The 18,951-nt window shown below is 38.2% G+C and overlaps 1 protein-coding gene across 5 annotated transcripts in view; it reads right to left on the bottom strand.

The window, feature by feature from the left end:
- Asph (aspartate beta-hydroxylase) overlaps window positions 1-18,951 on the bottom strand; it is a 204,273-nt gene that overhangs the window by 30,651 nt on the left and 154,671 nt on the right. For all 5 annotated transcript variants that reach the window (XM_069990787.1, XM_069990784.1, XM_069990785.1 and 2 more), the window contains 3 exons: window positions 17,605-17,703; window positions 14,568-14,657; window positions 9,157-9,294 (listed from right to left, as the gene is read on the bottom strand). In XM_069990787.1, the coding sequence (XP_069846888.1) occupies window positions 9,157-9,294; window positions 14,568-14,657; window positions 17,605-17,703 (327 nt within the window). The remainder of the gene's footprint in view (window positions 1-9,156; window positions 9,295-14,567; window positions 14,658-17,604; window positions 17,704-18,951) is intronic.

The raw sequence follows: 18,951 nt of genomic DNA on the forward strand, positions 1-18,951 counted from the left end.
AACAGTACTCTGAGCACTGTCTCCCTCATGGAAAGGAGCTGAAAATTCTGTGTATATAAAAATACAGACCATGCATAAATAAGCAAATGGTTTGATAAACAGATACAAACCACAATATGCATAGGGATGCATTAATATGTGTGTGTGTGTATTAAGACACAGATCATGAATTATCAGATCAAACATTTTAGAATCCCAAAAGGAGTACAGCCTACAGGTTGAGTCTGCTATTACTCTCAAATATCAAATTTCCTAAAGACAGTCAGAGGGGAAGGTAATTTGTAGACATATTTTTATGCTGACAACTACTGAAAATCAGTAATTTTGTTTGGAGAAGGAGACTATCAAATATTTTATTTAGTTTTGCTCTTATTATAATTCAAATGAAATGCTATTCTAAGCCATACAATTTTTGGGGTTCACTTCTAAGCAGCACATAGAAACATAAAAGGTGCGGAATCTTATTCTGCTTTGGTTTTGTTCCCTCGCCTTGTAAGAGAGGGAACTGAAGTAATTATTTGTAATTTAGAGATAAAAAAAAAGAAACCTCTGAAGTTCAGACTTGCCCTGAGTGTCAGATGAGAGCAGAACTAATCTGCCTCTAATTGTAGGGCCCTTTCTAAAAGGTTCACCTTTCAGTCACATAATCATCAAATTCTGAATACCATCATGTTTTGTCATAACCTTTCAGGAAGGGATCCTTCAAACTCCAAAAGCTTCAAGTTAGAGTTAGAAAAATAAGAACAAAGCATTGCATTAATGTTAAAGAATTGCTTTTGGCACTTCTTTATGCCAGTGTCACTTTTATATAAAATTACAAATCCTTTTAATTTGTTGCTTAATTCTACTGCAAGTCTGACATCTTTGCTCCTTTCTCAATCTATTTCATTTCAAAAGCAATTCACTGAAAACATCTAAATATTTAATCAGACAGAAATGTGAAACCACTAATGTACTGCTGTATAAATCCTATTTTGGTCAAGGTTACGTTTTTCATTTACACTGGCTTTCTTAATGAATAAAAACCGTAGTGTAGGGGAGAGCGACGGAGTGCTACTCTAATCAGTCATTCTTGTGCACTCTGCCACATCCCTGGCCCAGTATTGTGGGCACTTTTTCAGCTGAATAAAACCACAATTTGAAGAAGAAAGGTAAACTTGACTGACATGGTATCTGTTTAGATCAGAGCAGCTGCTCTGGAAAATCAGAAAGGAGTACAAGCTGGTTGTGGTTTTTGTTTTGTTTTGTTTTATTGTTGTTATCGTTGTTGTTTTATTTCCTTTTCCCAGTGATGAATGCGAATAGCTAGGTAGGGGAAAATATAAAGGAGACATTTTAAACTATGACTTTAATTTGCTCTTGGCTACTGCATTTTCAATATACTACAGTGGTTACTACAAATGCATGTGTACACCTAAATTGGCCACAGAATTGTGTGGATCAAAGAGAAAATTAAAAAAAAAGGAGAGCAAATCTGTTAAGGTATGATTACTTTCCTCTAGCTACCAGAGATCATTTCTTTTTCTAATCTAGCCAAGACTTTCATCCATTTTTCTGTTTCCATTTCTATATTAAATACCTCCAAGGTACTTAGTACTTTGATATTGGTGATGTGGACAGCAACCCACTCCATTTTAATGAAAATAAGCCCCTAAGAGAAAACTCTACTGGAATATTTTTCTGTAATTTCTTTCATTGAGGTGCACACACTTCAGTGCCAGAGATGCCAAATCACCACTCTTCTTCATTGGAAGAAGAGTGACAATACAATAGAGGGAAAGTCAACACAAGGCTGATCTACTAAACACTTATCCATGCCTCCAGGCAAATGCATACTCCAACTCTCAGGAACATAGTGGCAATAACTTGAATTAAAAAAACATGCTATCCATGTCACTGAAGGGCTAGAAGTATAATTAGCTTGCAAATATTTTGGTCAAACATGGCAGCTACTGGATCTGAAAGGTTCCTATTATAAAACATCAATGACTGAGCCGGAGGATAATCTTAGCTATTCAGAAGGCTGAAATCTGAGCCTAGACAAGAAAGTTCATGAGCCTCTTATCTCCAGTTAAGTACCCGCACAAAAATCTGGAAGTGGAGCTCTGGTAAAGGTGGTAGAACACTAGCCTTTAGCAAAAAAAGCTCAGGGACAGCTCCCAGGCCCTGAGATCAAGCCCCAGGACTAGTGCAAAATAAAAACAACAGCAAAACAACAACAACAAAATCAATGGCTGGATGATGATCTTTAGTATTCAAATCTATAATTTGGAAATGAAAAAATATTTTGATATGCTGGTATATGTGAATTAAACAAATGGGCAATGGACCCTAGATTCCCTCACACAGCTGGCTTTCTTACGCAGTCATTTTTGGCAATATAAATTACTTTCAAGAAGCCCCAGGAGCACTGCCCCCTCAGAAGAAAAACAAAAAAAACCAAATCATTTAAATAGGGATACATTGCAACAATGAGATGTACAAGTTGTAATGTCAAAAAAACTAACTTTTCAACTTTGGTGGGGGTGGGATAGAATCAGGGGTCGGGGGAGGGGAGGAGGATGGGAAGGGATGGGAAGGGGAAACAAAGGAGGAGGCAACAGTGCTTGATAAGAAATGTACTCATTATCTTGCCCATGTAATTGTAACCCCTCTGTACGGTATTTTCACAATAATAAAAAAAAAAAGAAAAACAAAAACAAAACAAAAGCAGATAGCCAGAGCTAAAGTCAAGAAGTACACCTAAACAAAATTTTGTCAATTCTTGACTGATACAAAGAAGGACACAAGGCCTAAGAACAAAAACATCAGAACAAAGAAGGTATAGGAATGGGGGTACAGTCTAAGAACCCAAGGAAACCTTGGTTCATGTCCCTTCTGTCACCATCAGTGAAGGACCAAGGAAAATTTCTTGACTTCTCTCATCTTTACTTTACTTATAGATAACTAGCCTCAGTAATATGTTTTAGAGCTGCTTTAAGGATAGAGTTATGGCAGGTGCCAGTGGCTCATGCCAGTAATCCTCAGGAGGCTGAGATCTGAGGATCAAGGTTCGAAGACAGCCCAGGCAGGAAAGTCCTTGGCTCTTATCTATAATTAACCATCAAAAAGCCACAGCTCCATTTCCACTCTACCTGAGGTAGAGTGTTGAGTTCAGGGACAGTGCCCAGAGTTTCAAGCTCCAGGACAAGTGAGCACACTTACACACACAGATACACATAGACAGACACACAGACACACACAGACACACACACAGACACACACACAGACACACACACAGACACACACACACACACACACACACACACACACACACACACACCAGGACAAGTGAGCACACTTACACACACAGATACACATAGACAGACACACAGACACACACAGACACACACACAGACACACACACACACACACACACACACACACACACACACACACACACCAGATTAGAAATACAAAGTACTTAGCATACTGGTTATAAATAGGCAACATTTAATAAATATTACATAGTACTATGTTATTTTAGTATACACTATTTCCAAATTGACTTTACAGCTTTTTTAGATTTAGAAATTACTGTTTCTATAAAACAAGGTAATGGATTAAAATTATAACCATAATAATAATACTGTCTATGACTAATTTAACATTAGAGCAACTGTTTGGGACAGTACCACTGCCCATGAACATTTTGAGATAATGAATTTAAAAGCAAAGAACGTAGCTCAAGGTCACACAGCTATTAAGGAACAAACCTCAAAATCCAACCCAGGTACCATGATATTGTATATATGTTTATCTGAATCAGGGAAGGGAAGAGGATCAACAGAATGGTGAGACAAACGACAAGGGAACCGGTGTAACAGTGATATTCACCAGACAGTATGTTAGAAATGATCTGTACAACTTGAGGAAGGAGGTAAAGTAGGAGAATAATGAGGGAAGGAGTAACATGTTTGACAAGAAATGTACTTACTACCTTACTTATGTAACTTTAACCCCTCTATACATCACCTTGACAATTAAAAAAAAAATCCAGCCCAGGCAAAGAAATGCAGGAGGAGCGCAGGCTTTCACAGCCTCATTGTTTTGCCTTGGTGATCATTAACTCAGTTTCTTCAACAATGGGAAGAAACACGTTTTCTCTACATAAACCTCAACCACCATATTTTATCATAGTTTCCCATTGTTTAATAGACTTATTAAGATATATTTTGGTAATTCAGTGTTCTTTAGTATATTCACTCAGTTGTGTAATCATCAACATTCTTATTTTAAAACATTTTCATCACATCCTTTACCTACTAAGGTTCACACTTCTAAGTCACACCCTTTACCTCCTAAGGGTCACAACTCTAAGTTTCTGAAAAACCAGAATATGCCTCTGTTTCATGGATTGGCCTGATGAGGGCAGCTCATAGGAACACAATCATGCACGTAACGTTTACTTAGCATTATGTGTTTCAGATGCATTCATGCTGTACCAGGTATCAATACTGCATTCTATTAAGTGTCATCATGTGGATCTACTACTTTTTTGGGTATTTACTTATTTATTATTGGGATGGATATATTTTGCATGGCTTTCTGCATTTCTGTTGCTATGAATAATGGTATTGTGAATGTTTATATGCACAGTTTTGTGTGAACATAAGTTTCCACTTCTTCTGGATATATACTCTTGGAGGGCCATGAAGTAATTTTATGTTTGCCTATTTGAGGAAATGCTATACTGTTTTCCAAAGTGGCTGTACATAGCCCCCAGTAATGTGTGAAGGTTTCAGTGTCTCCAAATGCATACAACACTTGCTAATGCTTGTCTTTTTTTTTTTTTGAAGTTGTGGCTATCCAAGTGGGCATTAGGACTTTAATCAAAACAATCTAGTTGAGTTTAATGTTAGTCTAATTTCAATAGTATGTAGAGAGCTGCCTTTCCTCTTCCACTACGCAGAGCCAATGAATAAGCCTCATCTGGCGAGGAAGAAACCCTCACCAGACACTGAATCTCCTGGCAGCCTGAGCTGGGACTTCCAGACTTCAGAATCTAAGAAATATATTATACATTTGTTTATATAGGTATTTTTTCTGTTGCTCATAGGCTAATCAGTTTGTGTCATTTTGTTATAGCACCTAAAATGAACTAAGACACTGGTCAAACTGTAAAGCTGGAAAAAAGTATTAATCAGGATTTTACAAGGTCAATAAATGTTCACAGTGAATGTTAATGTTTCTATATAACGAGATAAAACACAAAGAGTGTGAATTTGGGTAGCAGAGCTTTAGTAAAACTTCTCTCAGCCCCTGTAGCATACTGGACCAATTCCCTTAGAAGATGAACAAAAAATGGAAAACATAAAGTAGATAAAATTTATTGGAGTCCAAGTTTACATGAACACACAGTAAGGGACCTAGGCACTGTAGACTCCCTGTACAACAGAACTCTGAGTTTGTTTAGGTGTCCAACTCCTTCCAGATCAGGTATTCAGTTCAAAGGAAGCTGACCTTTTACTGACTCCCAGGGGAAGATTTGTTAGCTTGAAGATCATCTCATAACCCCTTGCCAATAACTGATGCAGACTGGAAATGTGGCTTAAATTGGCTCCCATTCCCAGGTGGATGGGATGGGACACTTTTTCTCTGCTGTCAACTACTTGGTGTCTCAGGCTCTCTGTAACTGTGGCAGCCTATTGCAAAAAAGAAAACATCTCCTAGGAGGTTTGTAGAAGGCCACTTAAAAACTTTTAACAAATGTGCTTTGACTTCTGTACATTGGGGATTTACAACAAAACCATTACAAAGAAATCAACTGTGTGTTCTATTTTATTTTTGCATATTTATTATAACGGTGATGACCAGGAGGGTTACAGTTACATAAGTAAGGTAATGAGTACATTTCCTATGAAGCATTGTTACCCCTTCCTTTGTTTTTCCCTTACCATCCCTTTCCTGCCTACTTCCCCAACTCCTCCCTCCGCCCCTCCCTCATTTTCTCCATATTATCTTTTCCCACTCCCCTCCCCACAAAGTTGTAGTAGAAGGCCATTTAAGGCTGATATGGTAGCTCAACACTGTTTCTAACTCTCCAGTCCCATAGTTACTGGGAGCTATCTTGCAATAAGGTTTGCATAAAGAGACAGCTGAGCAAAGAGGAAGTGTGGGGCCAAGAAAATCATTCCCTTACTATGCTGCTCCCGAAGCCTGTTCTACTGCTGGCTTCCAGTAACATGAATCAAACAAGTTCATGTTGAAGCCAGATTTGAATTTCATTTCTATCATTTGAAATTGAAAGCAGCTTAAAAACTATAACAAAAAATAAACTAAAAGTTGACCAGGAAAAGAACCTTACAACTGGTGGTGGGGGGTAATGTGGGGGGGATGTGGGAAAGTGGGAGAAAAACGAGGGACATATATGTATGTATGTAACTGTGACCCCTCTGTACATCACCTTGACAATGACAATAAATTTTCTTTAAAAAAGAAAAAAAAGGAAGGGACAGAGAATCAAAAGAGCTCAGTGGACCACTCTAAGGAAGACGGGCATTTTATAAGAAAAACATCACTGAGAGCACTAAGTGTAAATGTAATTGATCAAGGAAGATGGTACTGTACCATTTCCAGTATGGCCAAGTATAGGATGCGTCTGCTACTATTGGATACAGAGGCAGCTGAAATTAATCTAAAATTAATTAATGCATCATCTCCATAATATAACTTTCTCATCTATAACTCCTTTGAGTCTCAGTGGTGGTCTTTGTAAAATGCATTAAGATTACCATCACATATGCTTTTATAATAAAATAAGCAAGGTCTTAAGAAAACCTATTGCTAATGTCAGAGCACTGAAACCACATTGAAATTTCTCTTTCATCCAACTAGATCAAATTAACCTGTAAAGTCTTGCAAGTCTTAAGGACAGATTTCATTTGCCAAAAGGTTCTGGGAAAAAGATCGAGAATACACTGAAAGATAGAATGAACAATGTAACAAGTCCCCACACATCTATCACGCAGACTGTAGAATATCACAGGTTGTCATTTCTGTCCTCCCCCGCCTGCTTCTCTCATATACATGTAAAATCAATCTTTGGAAAACCAGAATTCCGTTATTTTCTACAAACCACACATTAAATGACAGACTTCCCAGGGCAGAACACAGAAGCCCACCTAACCTGTAAGATTCATAGCATTTTACGTGTGTCTAAGAATGGGCTTATGACAGTAAAAGTAAATATGTGACCATACCACACCCCTAGCAAAACCACAGTATTAGAAGTCAGATTTAATATACCAAAATAAAACTTTCTAATTTTTATGTTACTAAAGTCACTTACTTTCTTTATTTACATATCAGCTATCATATAAAAATATTTATAGATATAAATATTTTTCTTCCTGTATCAAGGGAAACAGCAGTTCTCAAAATGTGGCCCTAGGACATGGGGGTGGGGTGGGGGAGCTTCCCTTAATCTTTAAGGGAGTTTGGAATACCCAAAACTGCTTTCTTAGAACGTGAAGGAGGTCTTTGCTCTTTTCATACCCACAGTGGAATGTTCCAGAGTCTGCATGATGTATAGTGTCACTATTCTAATGGGTGCATCTATGCTGCAGTCAAGAAAATTCTCCTGTCTTCTATGACAGCATATTATTAAAAAGACTTGTAGCTGGGTGCTGGTGGCTGACACCTATAATCCCTGCTATTCAGAAGCTAGAGATCAGGAGGATCACAATTCAAGCCTATCTTAGGCAAAAGTTCACAAAATCCACCTTAACCAATAAAATGCTGGATGTGGTGGTATATACCTATCATTCCAACTCCCTGAAAAGCCTGAGTAGGAGAATCACACCTCATTCAAAAGTAAGAAGCTAGATTGGTGGCTCAAACAGTAAAGCACTGAACCTAGGAAGTACAAGGCTCTGAGCTCAAATTCTAGAATGCCCCCCAAAAATAGATTTAAAAAATTGTAAAATTATATAACATTTCAATCTTCCCATTATAATTTTGAATTTATTTATATTAACATGTAATATTGTTACTTATTTTTAAACAAATCATATATAAAAATAAAATTTTCATAGCTTTTGACCTTTTCTGCTTGTCCTAGACATACAGTAGTTATTGCAGATAAGGGAAACCATGGGACCTATGTTTCTTTGGGCCTGGCTTACTTCACTTAATATAATTTTTTCTAAGTCTTTCCATTTCTTAACAAATGGGGCAGTGTCATTCTTTCTAATGGAGGCATAAAATTCCATTATATATATATATATACATATGTATATATACATATACATACATACACACATATCTATCTATCTATCTATCTATCTATCTATCTATCTATCTACCACATTTTCTTGATCCATTCATAAGATAATGCTAAGCGAAATGAACCCCAATAGGGACACAAGGTTTTATCTTTCTTGCTGTTGTTTTTAATGTACTAGGTGACTTTTTTTGTTTCTTTTGTATGTTCTTCCCCCATGGTATAACCCCTGTTTTCACTGTATTTGATTCTGGTGCCCTGCATCTTGTATATACATTTTTCTAACTTGGGGAGGAGAAGGGAAATAACAAAATGTTGAAATAAGGATACATGTTGACCCATTGTAACAATGAGATGTACAAGACACTGTTGAAAATGAACTTTACAACTGTGGAGGGGAGTAGGAAGGAGTTGGGGAGTTGGGGAGGAAAGGGATGGCAGGGGAAAAACAAAGGAGGGGGTAACAATGCTTGATGGGAAATGGACTCATTACCTTACTCATGTAACTGTAGCTCCTTTGTACAATATCTTTACAATAAAACATATACAAAAAAGTTTAAAAGTTTAGAAACTAATAAAAGTACACAGTATAGTTTTTAAAATAAAAAAGAATATTTGAGAAAAAGAAAAAAATGAAATTTTCTTTTAGTTTTCTTTTCTAAGGATGACATGGATAAATATAAACCAAACACACACACACACACACACACACACACACACACACACACACACACACAAACTTCCTTGGGTGATGGATCTTGTTGAAGAGTGTAAGAGTATCCTAAGGTCAAGGGTTTGAGAAGCCAATTCCAGACAAATTCCCTCCATCATTTAAATGATAGTTTAGTCAATGGAAACCCTGACACCACCGTGGTTGTGTGGTTGGCACTCACCTTTACTAATTCAGTGTATCCCGTTTCTTTGGGGGTCCACCACGGCTGAGCTTTCAGTCCATTCACATTGTAGAGAGAACGCTGCCAGACAGAAGCAAAATGTCCCCTCTTATGCCCAAGCTCGTACCACTTATATGCCTGAAAGAACAGAAAGATTATGTTCCGTACTACTCTTTCAATGAAATATTGTTGTTATTATTTTTTAATTGTGAAAATACTGTACAGTGGGGTTACAATTACATGAGCAAGGTAATGGTACGTTTCTTATCAAGAATTGCTGCCTCGTCCTTTGTTTCCCTTTCCCATCCCCTCCCATCTCTTCCCCCCTCCCCCCACCCTTTCAGTCCCCCTAACCCCCCCCACCAAAGTTGTAAAGATCGTTTTTCACATCTCATTGTTGCAATGGGTCCATCTGTATCCCTATTTAAACAATTTGTTTTTTTTCCTTCCCCTCCCCAAATTATACCAACATCAAATACAGTAAAAACAGGGGTTATACCATGGGGGAGGGACATACAAAGCAACAAAGAAATCATCTTATAAATATGTTAGAAACAACAGCAAGAAAGAAAAACCATTTGAATCCTTATCTTGGGGTGCTATAATTTTTAAAATTAAAACAAAAGGCATTTGATCCATGGAACCCACAGAACACAGGGTACACAGCAAAACATCATTTCCCACGTGACCCAGTGGCCAACTGGGAGCTGTGGCTGGAAGCCACGCTCAGATCCTACATGAGAGTAAGCACCACACTGCCTATGACTAGCAGGGAAAAAGACCAAGCTCAGTATTTGAAGTGTGGCTTCTGGTGAATGTGTATGGCCTCTACATTATCATAAATGAATAAAAACTTAAAATGATAAATATTGCATATTTTCATTTTAATGTGAGATCTAGGTCTAAAATGATAAATGTGATGATAATCATGAGACTTAAGCCCCAAAAAGGAGGGAAGAAGGGCATCTCACTGACTGGGAGAAGTAAAAGCTTAAAGATATTGAGTCAGAGACTGATTGTACTTTGAGATATTTAAATAAAGAGCTTGCCTGTGAAGTACCCCAATCGAGTGAAGTCTAGTGAATAAAGATTGCTATTTTATTGGGTCTCTGATTGTAACCTGTTGGTATACAATGCACATTTGCATTTCATTTTCACTCTACAGCTGCAGGCGCTGTAGCTACAGGCTGCATGCCCCATTTGTTTTGCTGTTCCCCAAATGTCTAACATAGTCTAGAACTTATTCACTGAATAGATAAATAACGTCAGGCACCAAAGGAGACAATATTTACATTCCAGCTTCCATTTTGTAATATCTATTTTTATGTCTCCTTTTAAAATGAATGGGTTGTGGTTTTCATAATTCCTTCAAGAACATTTGCATTTACTGAATCAGAATGCTAAAATCTGGAATCACACCTCCCCATGTGTACTTTCCTTCCATGTTCACATTTATGGAGGCTTACTCCAGGGTGACAATATAAATACTCCACTAAATTAAGTAGCAAGAAAGGAAATATTGTTCTGAGTTGATAATAAGAATAGTGACAGCCCATGCTAAATGTTTAAAAAGGAACTTTTGTTTCTAATGTTGTGTTTATTTATTTAACTTATTTATTTTTCTTGCCATGAGAGATGGCATTTGTGCCCTCAGTCTGGCTGTAACATAATACACCTGGCCTCCTTGAAGGCCAGCCCGTTCAGGGACAGCTGGCAGCAGGGTAGCTGCTCCATCTGGCTTATCCAAGGACCCCCAGCCATATCCTCCCAGGGGACCCTCCCACATGCTACCCACCCTGTGTGCGCACCCTTTGTCTTCTGCATGGGCAGTTTGGTGTGGGGGACTCCAACTATTATCCTCTTCATTAGCACAGTCTAGTAATTGCTTCTGAAGAATGATTGGTTATTACTGCTGTTTCTTTTGGTTTGGTTTGGTTCTGTTTTTTTGAGACAGGATCTCACAATCTAGCCCAGGCTCACCTTTCACTCTCAATCCTCCTGCCTCAGTCTCCCAAGTGCAGGTATCATAGGTAATATCACCATGTCCATTTAGAAAAAGATGTTTTCGTCAATAGTATTTTATATCAATTCAAATGTCTTCCTTATAAACCTCTAGAAATACTGTAGAGGTAAAACCTTTTAACTTTTAGCATGTTTTCAGCATTTAATGTAAACTATATGAAAACTATCATATGTGAAGGACAATCACAGTGTCACCTGGTGTTTCAGTGACACTAGTTTACTGCTAGACTGACATGTCTGATCTCATTTGATCTAACAGCCCCAACCTTCCATCTTACAAATGTCAAAACTGAGGTTTATTTAAAATTTCTGAACTAGAAGCCAGGGCCCCCAGTAACTAGCTCAACTCTCTCCTACTTTTATATCTTAAAAAACAATGAGACTGAGGTCTGAGAATCCTGGTTTGAAGCTATGAGACTGCCAAAGTGGAACTATGGCTCAAATGCTAGCCTTGAGCAAAAATAGCTCAGAGACAGAGCCCATACCCTGAGTTCAAGCCCCAGGATGGCCATATATCCACACACATACATATACACATACACACATGCACATGCAAAAATGGCTATTTATGTATGTATGTGTGTATGTCTGTATGTATATATGCATGTATGTGTGTGTATGTATGTATGTATGTATTTTGTGTCGGTCGTGGGGCTTGAACTCTGGGCCTGGGCGCTGTCCCTCAGCTCTTCAGCTCAAGGCTCGGCTCTACCACTTGAGCCACAGTACCACATCAGGATGTCTGGCGGTTTATTGAAGGTAAGAGTCTCACAGACTTTCCTGCCCAGCTTTGAACTGTGATTCTTAGATCTCAGCCTCCTGAGTAGCTAGGATTACAGATGTGAGCCACTGGTGCCTGACTTTATTTTTTAAATTTAGACAATGTAGCATTCACCTTTGAAGTTAATTTGACTACTGTAATTTTGTTCAATTTGAACTTAGGACTTTATTTCCTAAACCTGTTGGTCTTAATTATAATGAACAAGTTTTGGAAAAATCAGATGGCCCACTAATTTTTGTGTCATCAGCAATTCATTTTTAAGACCAGCATATTGATAGAATCATGGGAGTGGGAATGGGGGAAGCAATTGAAAGAAAACCCAAACAGCATAGAGAACTGCTGTGATATAGAATAAAGGGGCTAGAATAAAGCCCCTTTGAGCAGGAGGAGAAGGAGGTGCCTGCCAAAGAGCCAAAAACACAGGCTATAGGGGATAAGGCAAGGAAGCAGCTGCTGTCGACTTGAATCTTGAACCAGGTAAGTTGACATGAAGACGGAACCTAGCAGCAAAGAGCTTAGAGAACGATGACTGAATTGTCCCTGTGACATTGCAGTGTCACTAAGCTGGTAGTCCATATGAGAATCTCGACTTGGAGAACAAAACTAGATAAGAAACTAGAATGTGGATTTGGACGTTATGGAAACTGCCAAAGCTGAATTTTCACAAGTTATCATGGTTCATCTTCCTCCTTTATAAAATGGTGCTTCTATAGGCTGCTTCAGTCCTTGTGAACTTTCAAAATTCAACTCTGCTGTTCTTTGCATATTAATGATACTTAAGCTGCTAGAATAATCCTCTAGGTTCAAATACATAGTCCCTAACAAGTGTTTAATAGTGAATTCTTTGTCCTTGAAATAAAGCCTGTTTTCATCTATGATATGAGATAGATCATAGACTGCTTTTATCTGCCTTTGCTCTATATGCTGACATATTCAAAGATAAATTAATTAGTGAAAATTATATTTACAGTAGTCAAGACATGAACATTTATCCAGCAAAATCTCTCTTATCCCTCTCATTCAAAAGGGTGTTCTTTTTACATCTAAAGGAACAATGAAATGAGGATCACTAGTCAGCAAATTCTTTTCTCTTCTTTCTCTTCTAATATCTCATCCTATTTTAAGTGATTGATGGAGGGCAGAACACAGTAGATGGTAGTAGAAATATATAAAGAAGATAGTGTCAGTGATCTCAATGTTTATCACCCATTTTTCCCCCAATTCTACCATATGATTACTCTGTCACAACCTCCCTTCCTTCCTGGAGCCTGCAGGTCCCTAGATGGAGTTATGATCTTAAAAAGTTAAGAAATCTTGGAAGTGGCGCTGAGGCTTAAGAGGTAGAGCACTCTCCTTGAACTGAAGAGAGCAGGGACAGCTCCCAGGCCCAGAGTTCAAGCCCCACAACCAACCAAAAAAGAAAAAAAAACTAAAAAAAAAAGTTAAGAAATCTGAAGCTGTGTCATCCTTAGATGTCACTTTACCTCACACACAGAATATAATGGTTTCAAAGATTCAGCGTTTCATGTGAACTTTTTTATGTTTTTACTCTAAGGACATCTCAGCCCCAAACCCCAGCAATGGTGCAGGAAGAGGAGGTGAGCTTCACCATCCAACAGAACCAAACGAACCAAGATGGATGGGAACGGGTCTAAAATTTGTAGTACATGATGTCATGACTAGCAATCAGATAGATGTTTCCAGAGGCAGACTTCTGCACTCAGGAAAAAAGTAATAATCACAAAGAAAATATGTAACTTGTTTTACTTACATTTTTTGTGTGAGTACCTGACTATGAAAGTTAAACTGAAACTCTGCATTAAATATTTCAAACTGTCAGTTACATAATTAACAATCAGGAATCAAATGGACTTCATTCTAAAAATAACTATATTAAGAATTCCAAAACAAAACAAAATTAACCTAACTAAACTGTTCAATAATCTTTAAAATTAAATTATTTTATAATCCTGTCTCTGTTTCACAGTTTAAAGATATTCTAATATTCTTCACAATTTTAAAGATATTCTATTTTTTTGTTTGTTTGTTTGTTTTGGCCGGTCATGGGCCTGAACTCTGGGCCTGGGCACTGTCCCTCAGCTCTTTAGCTCAAGGCTAGTGCTCTAGCACTCGAGTCATAGCGCCATTTCTGGCTTTTTCTGCTTATGTGGTGCTGAGGAATCAAACCCAGGGCCTCATGCATGCAAGGCAAGCACTCTACCACTGAGCCATCTTCCCAGCCCAAAGATATTCTATACTCACAGACATACACAAACATACAAAACACACAATACACACACACACACACACACACACACACACACACACACACACACACACACACACACAGCATACAACAAACTAAAGACTATATTTGGAACACTTAGCTGATTGCTTGAACGATAAAAGCTAAATCCCAGAATTCTTTTATAGGATCAACCTAGAGTCATTTACCTACATAAACCTACAGCTACATAAACTTAAATCACAGCCTCCACAAGTTTATGGTCAACGTGCTTGCTTAGTTTTCACTTTCCTCTAGAAATAATGTCTGTCCCATCCTGACTCTCTCCTTTGTTAGAGAGAACAGAAAGTCACAAACGGGTACCTCTTTGTTCCCGACTCTCTGCATGGCATCCCCTAGGTGGAAATAAAATCGCCCATCATCAGTGCCAGGTTCTCCAGATTCTATTCCTTCCTGTAGAAAAGACAGTGTTAGTATTTTTAAAGGTATTAAATAGCAGATTTTATTTCTTAATTTACATAGATTTCCTGCATATGAAAAAGTATTATAGAAAAATCTAAATACCAGAAAAACAGTAAAAAGGTCACTGGTCATCTTTACAGTACAAAAGCAAGAGAATGAGGTCATGAAGTTAAAATTCACGATGTATTTATCACTCATTAATAGTGGAATAATCATAAAGTCCAACACGATTATGTTATGTGTCTTCAATGTGGGAACAATCATATTTCAGTATTTCAAATAATTTCTCTAGCTGGGCATCTTTCACATTTATTTTGCTCTCCAAATATGACCATATGCCATCTAGAGTCTTTTTATTCCTGAATCAAAATGTTTAATTGCTCATGTTGAAATGATGGCAGCCCAACTGCGAGTCATATTTTTCTCTACTCAAAACACACGTGTCATGAGTTTTTAATGAAGCTTTTTATAAAACTTACAGAAGGATTAAAGCCAACTGGAATCATGAGGAATGTAATTCTTATTAAACAATTCCTATTCTGAAACAGCTGATTTTTTCCATCTCTCACACAGGCACTAGATTGAGATTTATATTCCAAAAAAGGAGTTTATATGAGAGAGAGAGACACAGAGAGAGAGAGAGAGAGAGAGAGAGAGACAGAGACAGAGACAGACAGAGACAGAGACAGAGAGACAGAGAGACAGAGAGACAGAGAGAGACAGAGAGACAGAGAGACAGAGACAGAGACAGAGACAGAGACAGAGTGAGCCTGAAGAAGAGGAAAAAGAGAAGGAAGAAGGAAGTGGGGGAGAGGAGAGGATTAAAGCATTAAAATGAATTTAAAAGAGCAAAAACAAAAGTCTTAAATGTCAAAAGTTCTACAAATCTGTACCTTTCATGTCCCTTTACTTGAAAGAAATTATCCTTCACCAAGAGGAAATTTTATTTGCATAATGTTGGAAAGTAGCAAGTGGCATGATGACAGACTGATTGATGTCACTCAAGCATTATTGTTTGGTAAAAAAAAAACTACAAGCTCCCTCCACTACTTCCTGCCCCCTGGTTTGGTTTGTGAAGCTGTGAAAGCACCAGGAGGCCTTCCTAGATCAAAAGAAATGTAAGGACAATTCTTTCAGTTAGAGAAACCCACATTTCTGCAGGGCTCTGGGACAGAATATGAATGTTTGTAGAAGCCAGGCGACAGCCATGGTGAGGGGTGCCACCACTCAACTTCATGTCCCAGGGTTGAAATCCAGATACAACTGTTTAAGAGAAACTAGAAATCTGCATGATTACACAAAATGTACAGATTCTCAGAGCAAGCAATTAGAGTAGTTTTTAATAGATCTGTGGCATCTAAATAAAACACCCACGCTATCTGCAATCAGTGGGTTGCTATTTGGACATCTCTGACTGAAGTCATGTAAAAGAAAACAATAATAAAAGGAGAATACATTGCTTCCAAAAAAACACGCATTCGCAGCTATTCAGTTACCCACCATATTGTTACTATTTAAGTCAAAATTAATTAAACACATACACACATATACATACACACACATACACACACATACTTTATTTAGTGCTAGAACCAGGGCTTGAACTTAGAGCCTCACACTCTTGTTTGGTTCAAGGCTGGCACTCTACTACTTGAGCCATATGTCTACTTCTAGATTTTTATTAGTTAATTGGAGAGAAGTCTCATGTATTTATCTTCCTAGGTTAATTTCAAACTGGAATTTTTCAATCTCAGCCTCCTGAGTAGCCCCCATTGCCTGGAAAGTTGCATAAAATTTAGGAATTACTTTCTCTGTCACATGACCACATTTGAGGTACTCAGGGGTCACATGACTCATGGCTACCACATTAAATTATACAGATATGAAGTATTTCTGCCATGGCAGATAGTTCTGTTGAAAAATCCTGAGCAAACCTCCCTCTGCCCCCCCAGTAATTCTGGTGAATTAATAAGGATTTAATTAGGCATAGAAGGGGGAAAAAAAGTACTAACATGTTTTAATTTTACTGGCTTCAACAATCTGATCAACATTTGGGGATTTGACCTATCCAGTCTGCCTTGGTTACCCTACTTTTCATAGGCAGCCATGAGCCCTATTCAAGGCAGATTTCACATATAATTAACTTGTAAAATAAATGTTTGACACACTGCCCATATTTTACAATATTACATCAATCATGTTTGTCAACTTTTTTTTTTTTTTTTGGGTCCGGTCGTGGGGCCTGAACTCTGGGCCTGGGCGCTGTCCCTCAGCTCTTCAGCTCAAGGCTAGCGCTCTACCACTTGAGCCACAGCGCCACTTCCGGCTTTTTTCTTTTTGCTTAATGTGGTGCTGAGGAATCGAACCCAGGGCCTCAGGCATGCAAGACAAGCACTCTACCACTGAGCCACCTTCCCAGCCCCATGTTTGTCAACTTTTGCCTTTTTTTAATGTGCTTGTCCTGGGGCTTGAACTCAGGGCCTGGGCACTGCCCTGAGCCTTTTTGTTCAAGTCTAATGTTCTACAACTTGAACCACAGCTCCACTTCCAACTTTTTTTTTTAGTGGTTAATTGGAGATAAATTCTCATAGACTTTCTTGCTTGGGCTGGTTTTGAACCACAATCCTCAGATCTCAGCCTCATGAGTAGCTAAGATTACAGGCATGAGCTATTAGTGCCTGGCTACTCTTGCCATTGTTTCAAACTGTAACAACTTTAATTTTCAAAATGTCTTCATAAAATCTTTGCCAACGTGTCTCTGCGCTCATGGCACTCACACACACAGTTAGGCCACGGCTCCTGGGAACATCATTGCTGCAAGGTACACAATCCACTGATGGCCTCAGAGCGGTACCTGCCAACAAGCTTTGAGGGCCAAAGCAAGGGTGTCCACATGTCCTGTGAATCAGGAGAAGAGAGGAAGCGCAGGGACAGCTACCTTTAAGTAGGGGATGCTCTCCGCGATCTTGTTTTGTGCCTTCAGGATGAAGCCATAATGCACCTTAGCAAAACCATCGTTGGGTGTCAGGTTCAGAACCTGTAGTCAGAGAAAACAAAGAGCTACTGTGATACCTAGAAACAGGTAGAAATGACTTAAGCACCAAAATAGATTTTAATTTGTTTTTCTATTCATGGATTGGAGGGTGACATTATGGCTAAAAACACAGACTACTTTGTTTATTGAAATCATTAAAGTTAAATGGGCCTATGTCCTCCCAACTCAACGCATTTTCACATGTCCACAATGGGTTGTTCCAGAATAAAGACCTGAGAGAGATGGCAGACTGTGGGAATACTGCATTGGCAATGCAGCCAAAGATCTGACAACAGATAGCACTTCAATAGATTTTTATTTTAGTGATTAGAGATAATTGCTACAAGTTTGCTGTGTTTGAAGACACCTCGGAACAGTTATTATAGTTTACATGCATGTAAATGCTATACATGTATGTTCTACATCTGATCTTAGTTAAGAGAAATTTGTATTTTCATATTAGATTAAGATTTCTTTTGACAAAAATTTCTTGAGTGCACAGCATGATGTATAAAATTGTAAATATTCTGCAACAAAACTAAGGTAAATATTGTAAACAAACTGTATCACTGTTTATTATTATATGCATTTGTTGTGGATTAAAGATACAAAATACCAAGATAACAGATGCCTAGAGTTTACCTTATTCTGTCTAATTAAAATCAGTATTTCTCTATTAAAAAAAGATACAAAATACCGTTAAGTTAAATATTAGGGGAAAAAAGCAAAATAACAACATTCAGCTTGCAGAGCTGCTTAGATAAATACATGTATGATCCCAAAGTGAAAAATGAAATGTGATAGAGCCAGGTGCCAGTTTCTCAAGCCTGTTATCTTCTGCTATTCAGGGGGCTAATATCTAAGGATTGTGGTGGTTCAAAGCCAGCCTGAACAAAAAAAGTCTGTAAGACTCATCTCCAATTAGCCACCCAAAAGTCATAAGTGGAGTTGTGGCTCAAGAGTAGAGTATCAACCTTCCGTGAAAATAATCCATACTAGACTGTGTGTGTGTGTGTGTGTGCGCGCGCGCGCACGCACGCACACACAAGGGCCAAGCAGAGTAAAGATGCATGTCCCATCTCTTCTCGTCTTGAGCTAGAGAAGCAAAGGGGAAGACACACAGAGATCTTGCATATGAGGAGAAAAGTGCAGAGGCCCATAGTGAATGCACTGTACTTCATTTATTCTTATCTAATACAACCTTGAAAGGGTATTTAAATTTCCATCATCTCTCCCCACCCATCTTCTTCT

The sequence above is a fragment of the Dipodomys merriami genome, unplaced genomic scaffold (assembly GCF_024711535.1).
Source record: "Dipodomys merriami isolate MVZ:Mamm:240054 unplaced genomic scaffold, mDipMer1.0.p SCAF_4, whole genome shotgun sequence".
NCBI classification, from domain to species: Eukaryota; Metazoa; Chordata; class Mammalia; order Rodentia; family Heteromyidae; genus Dipodomys; species Dipodomys merriami.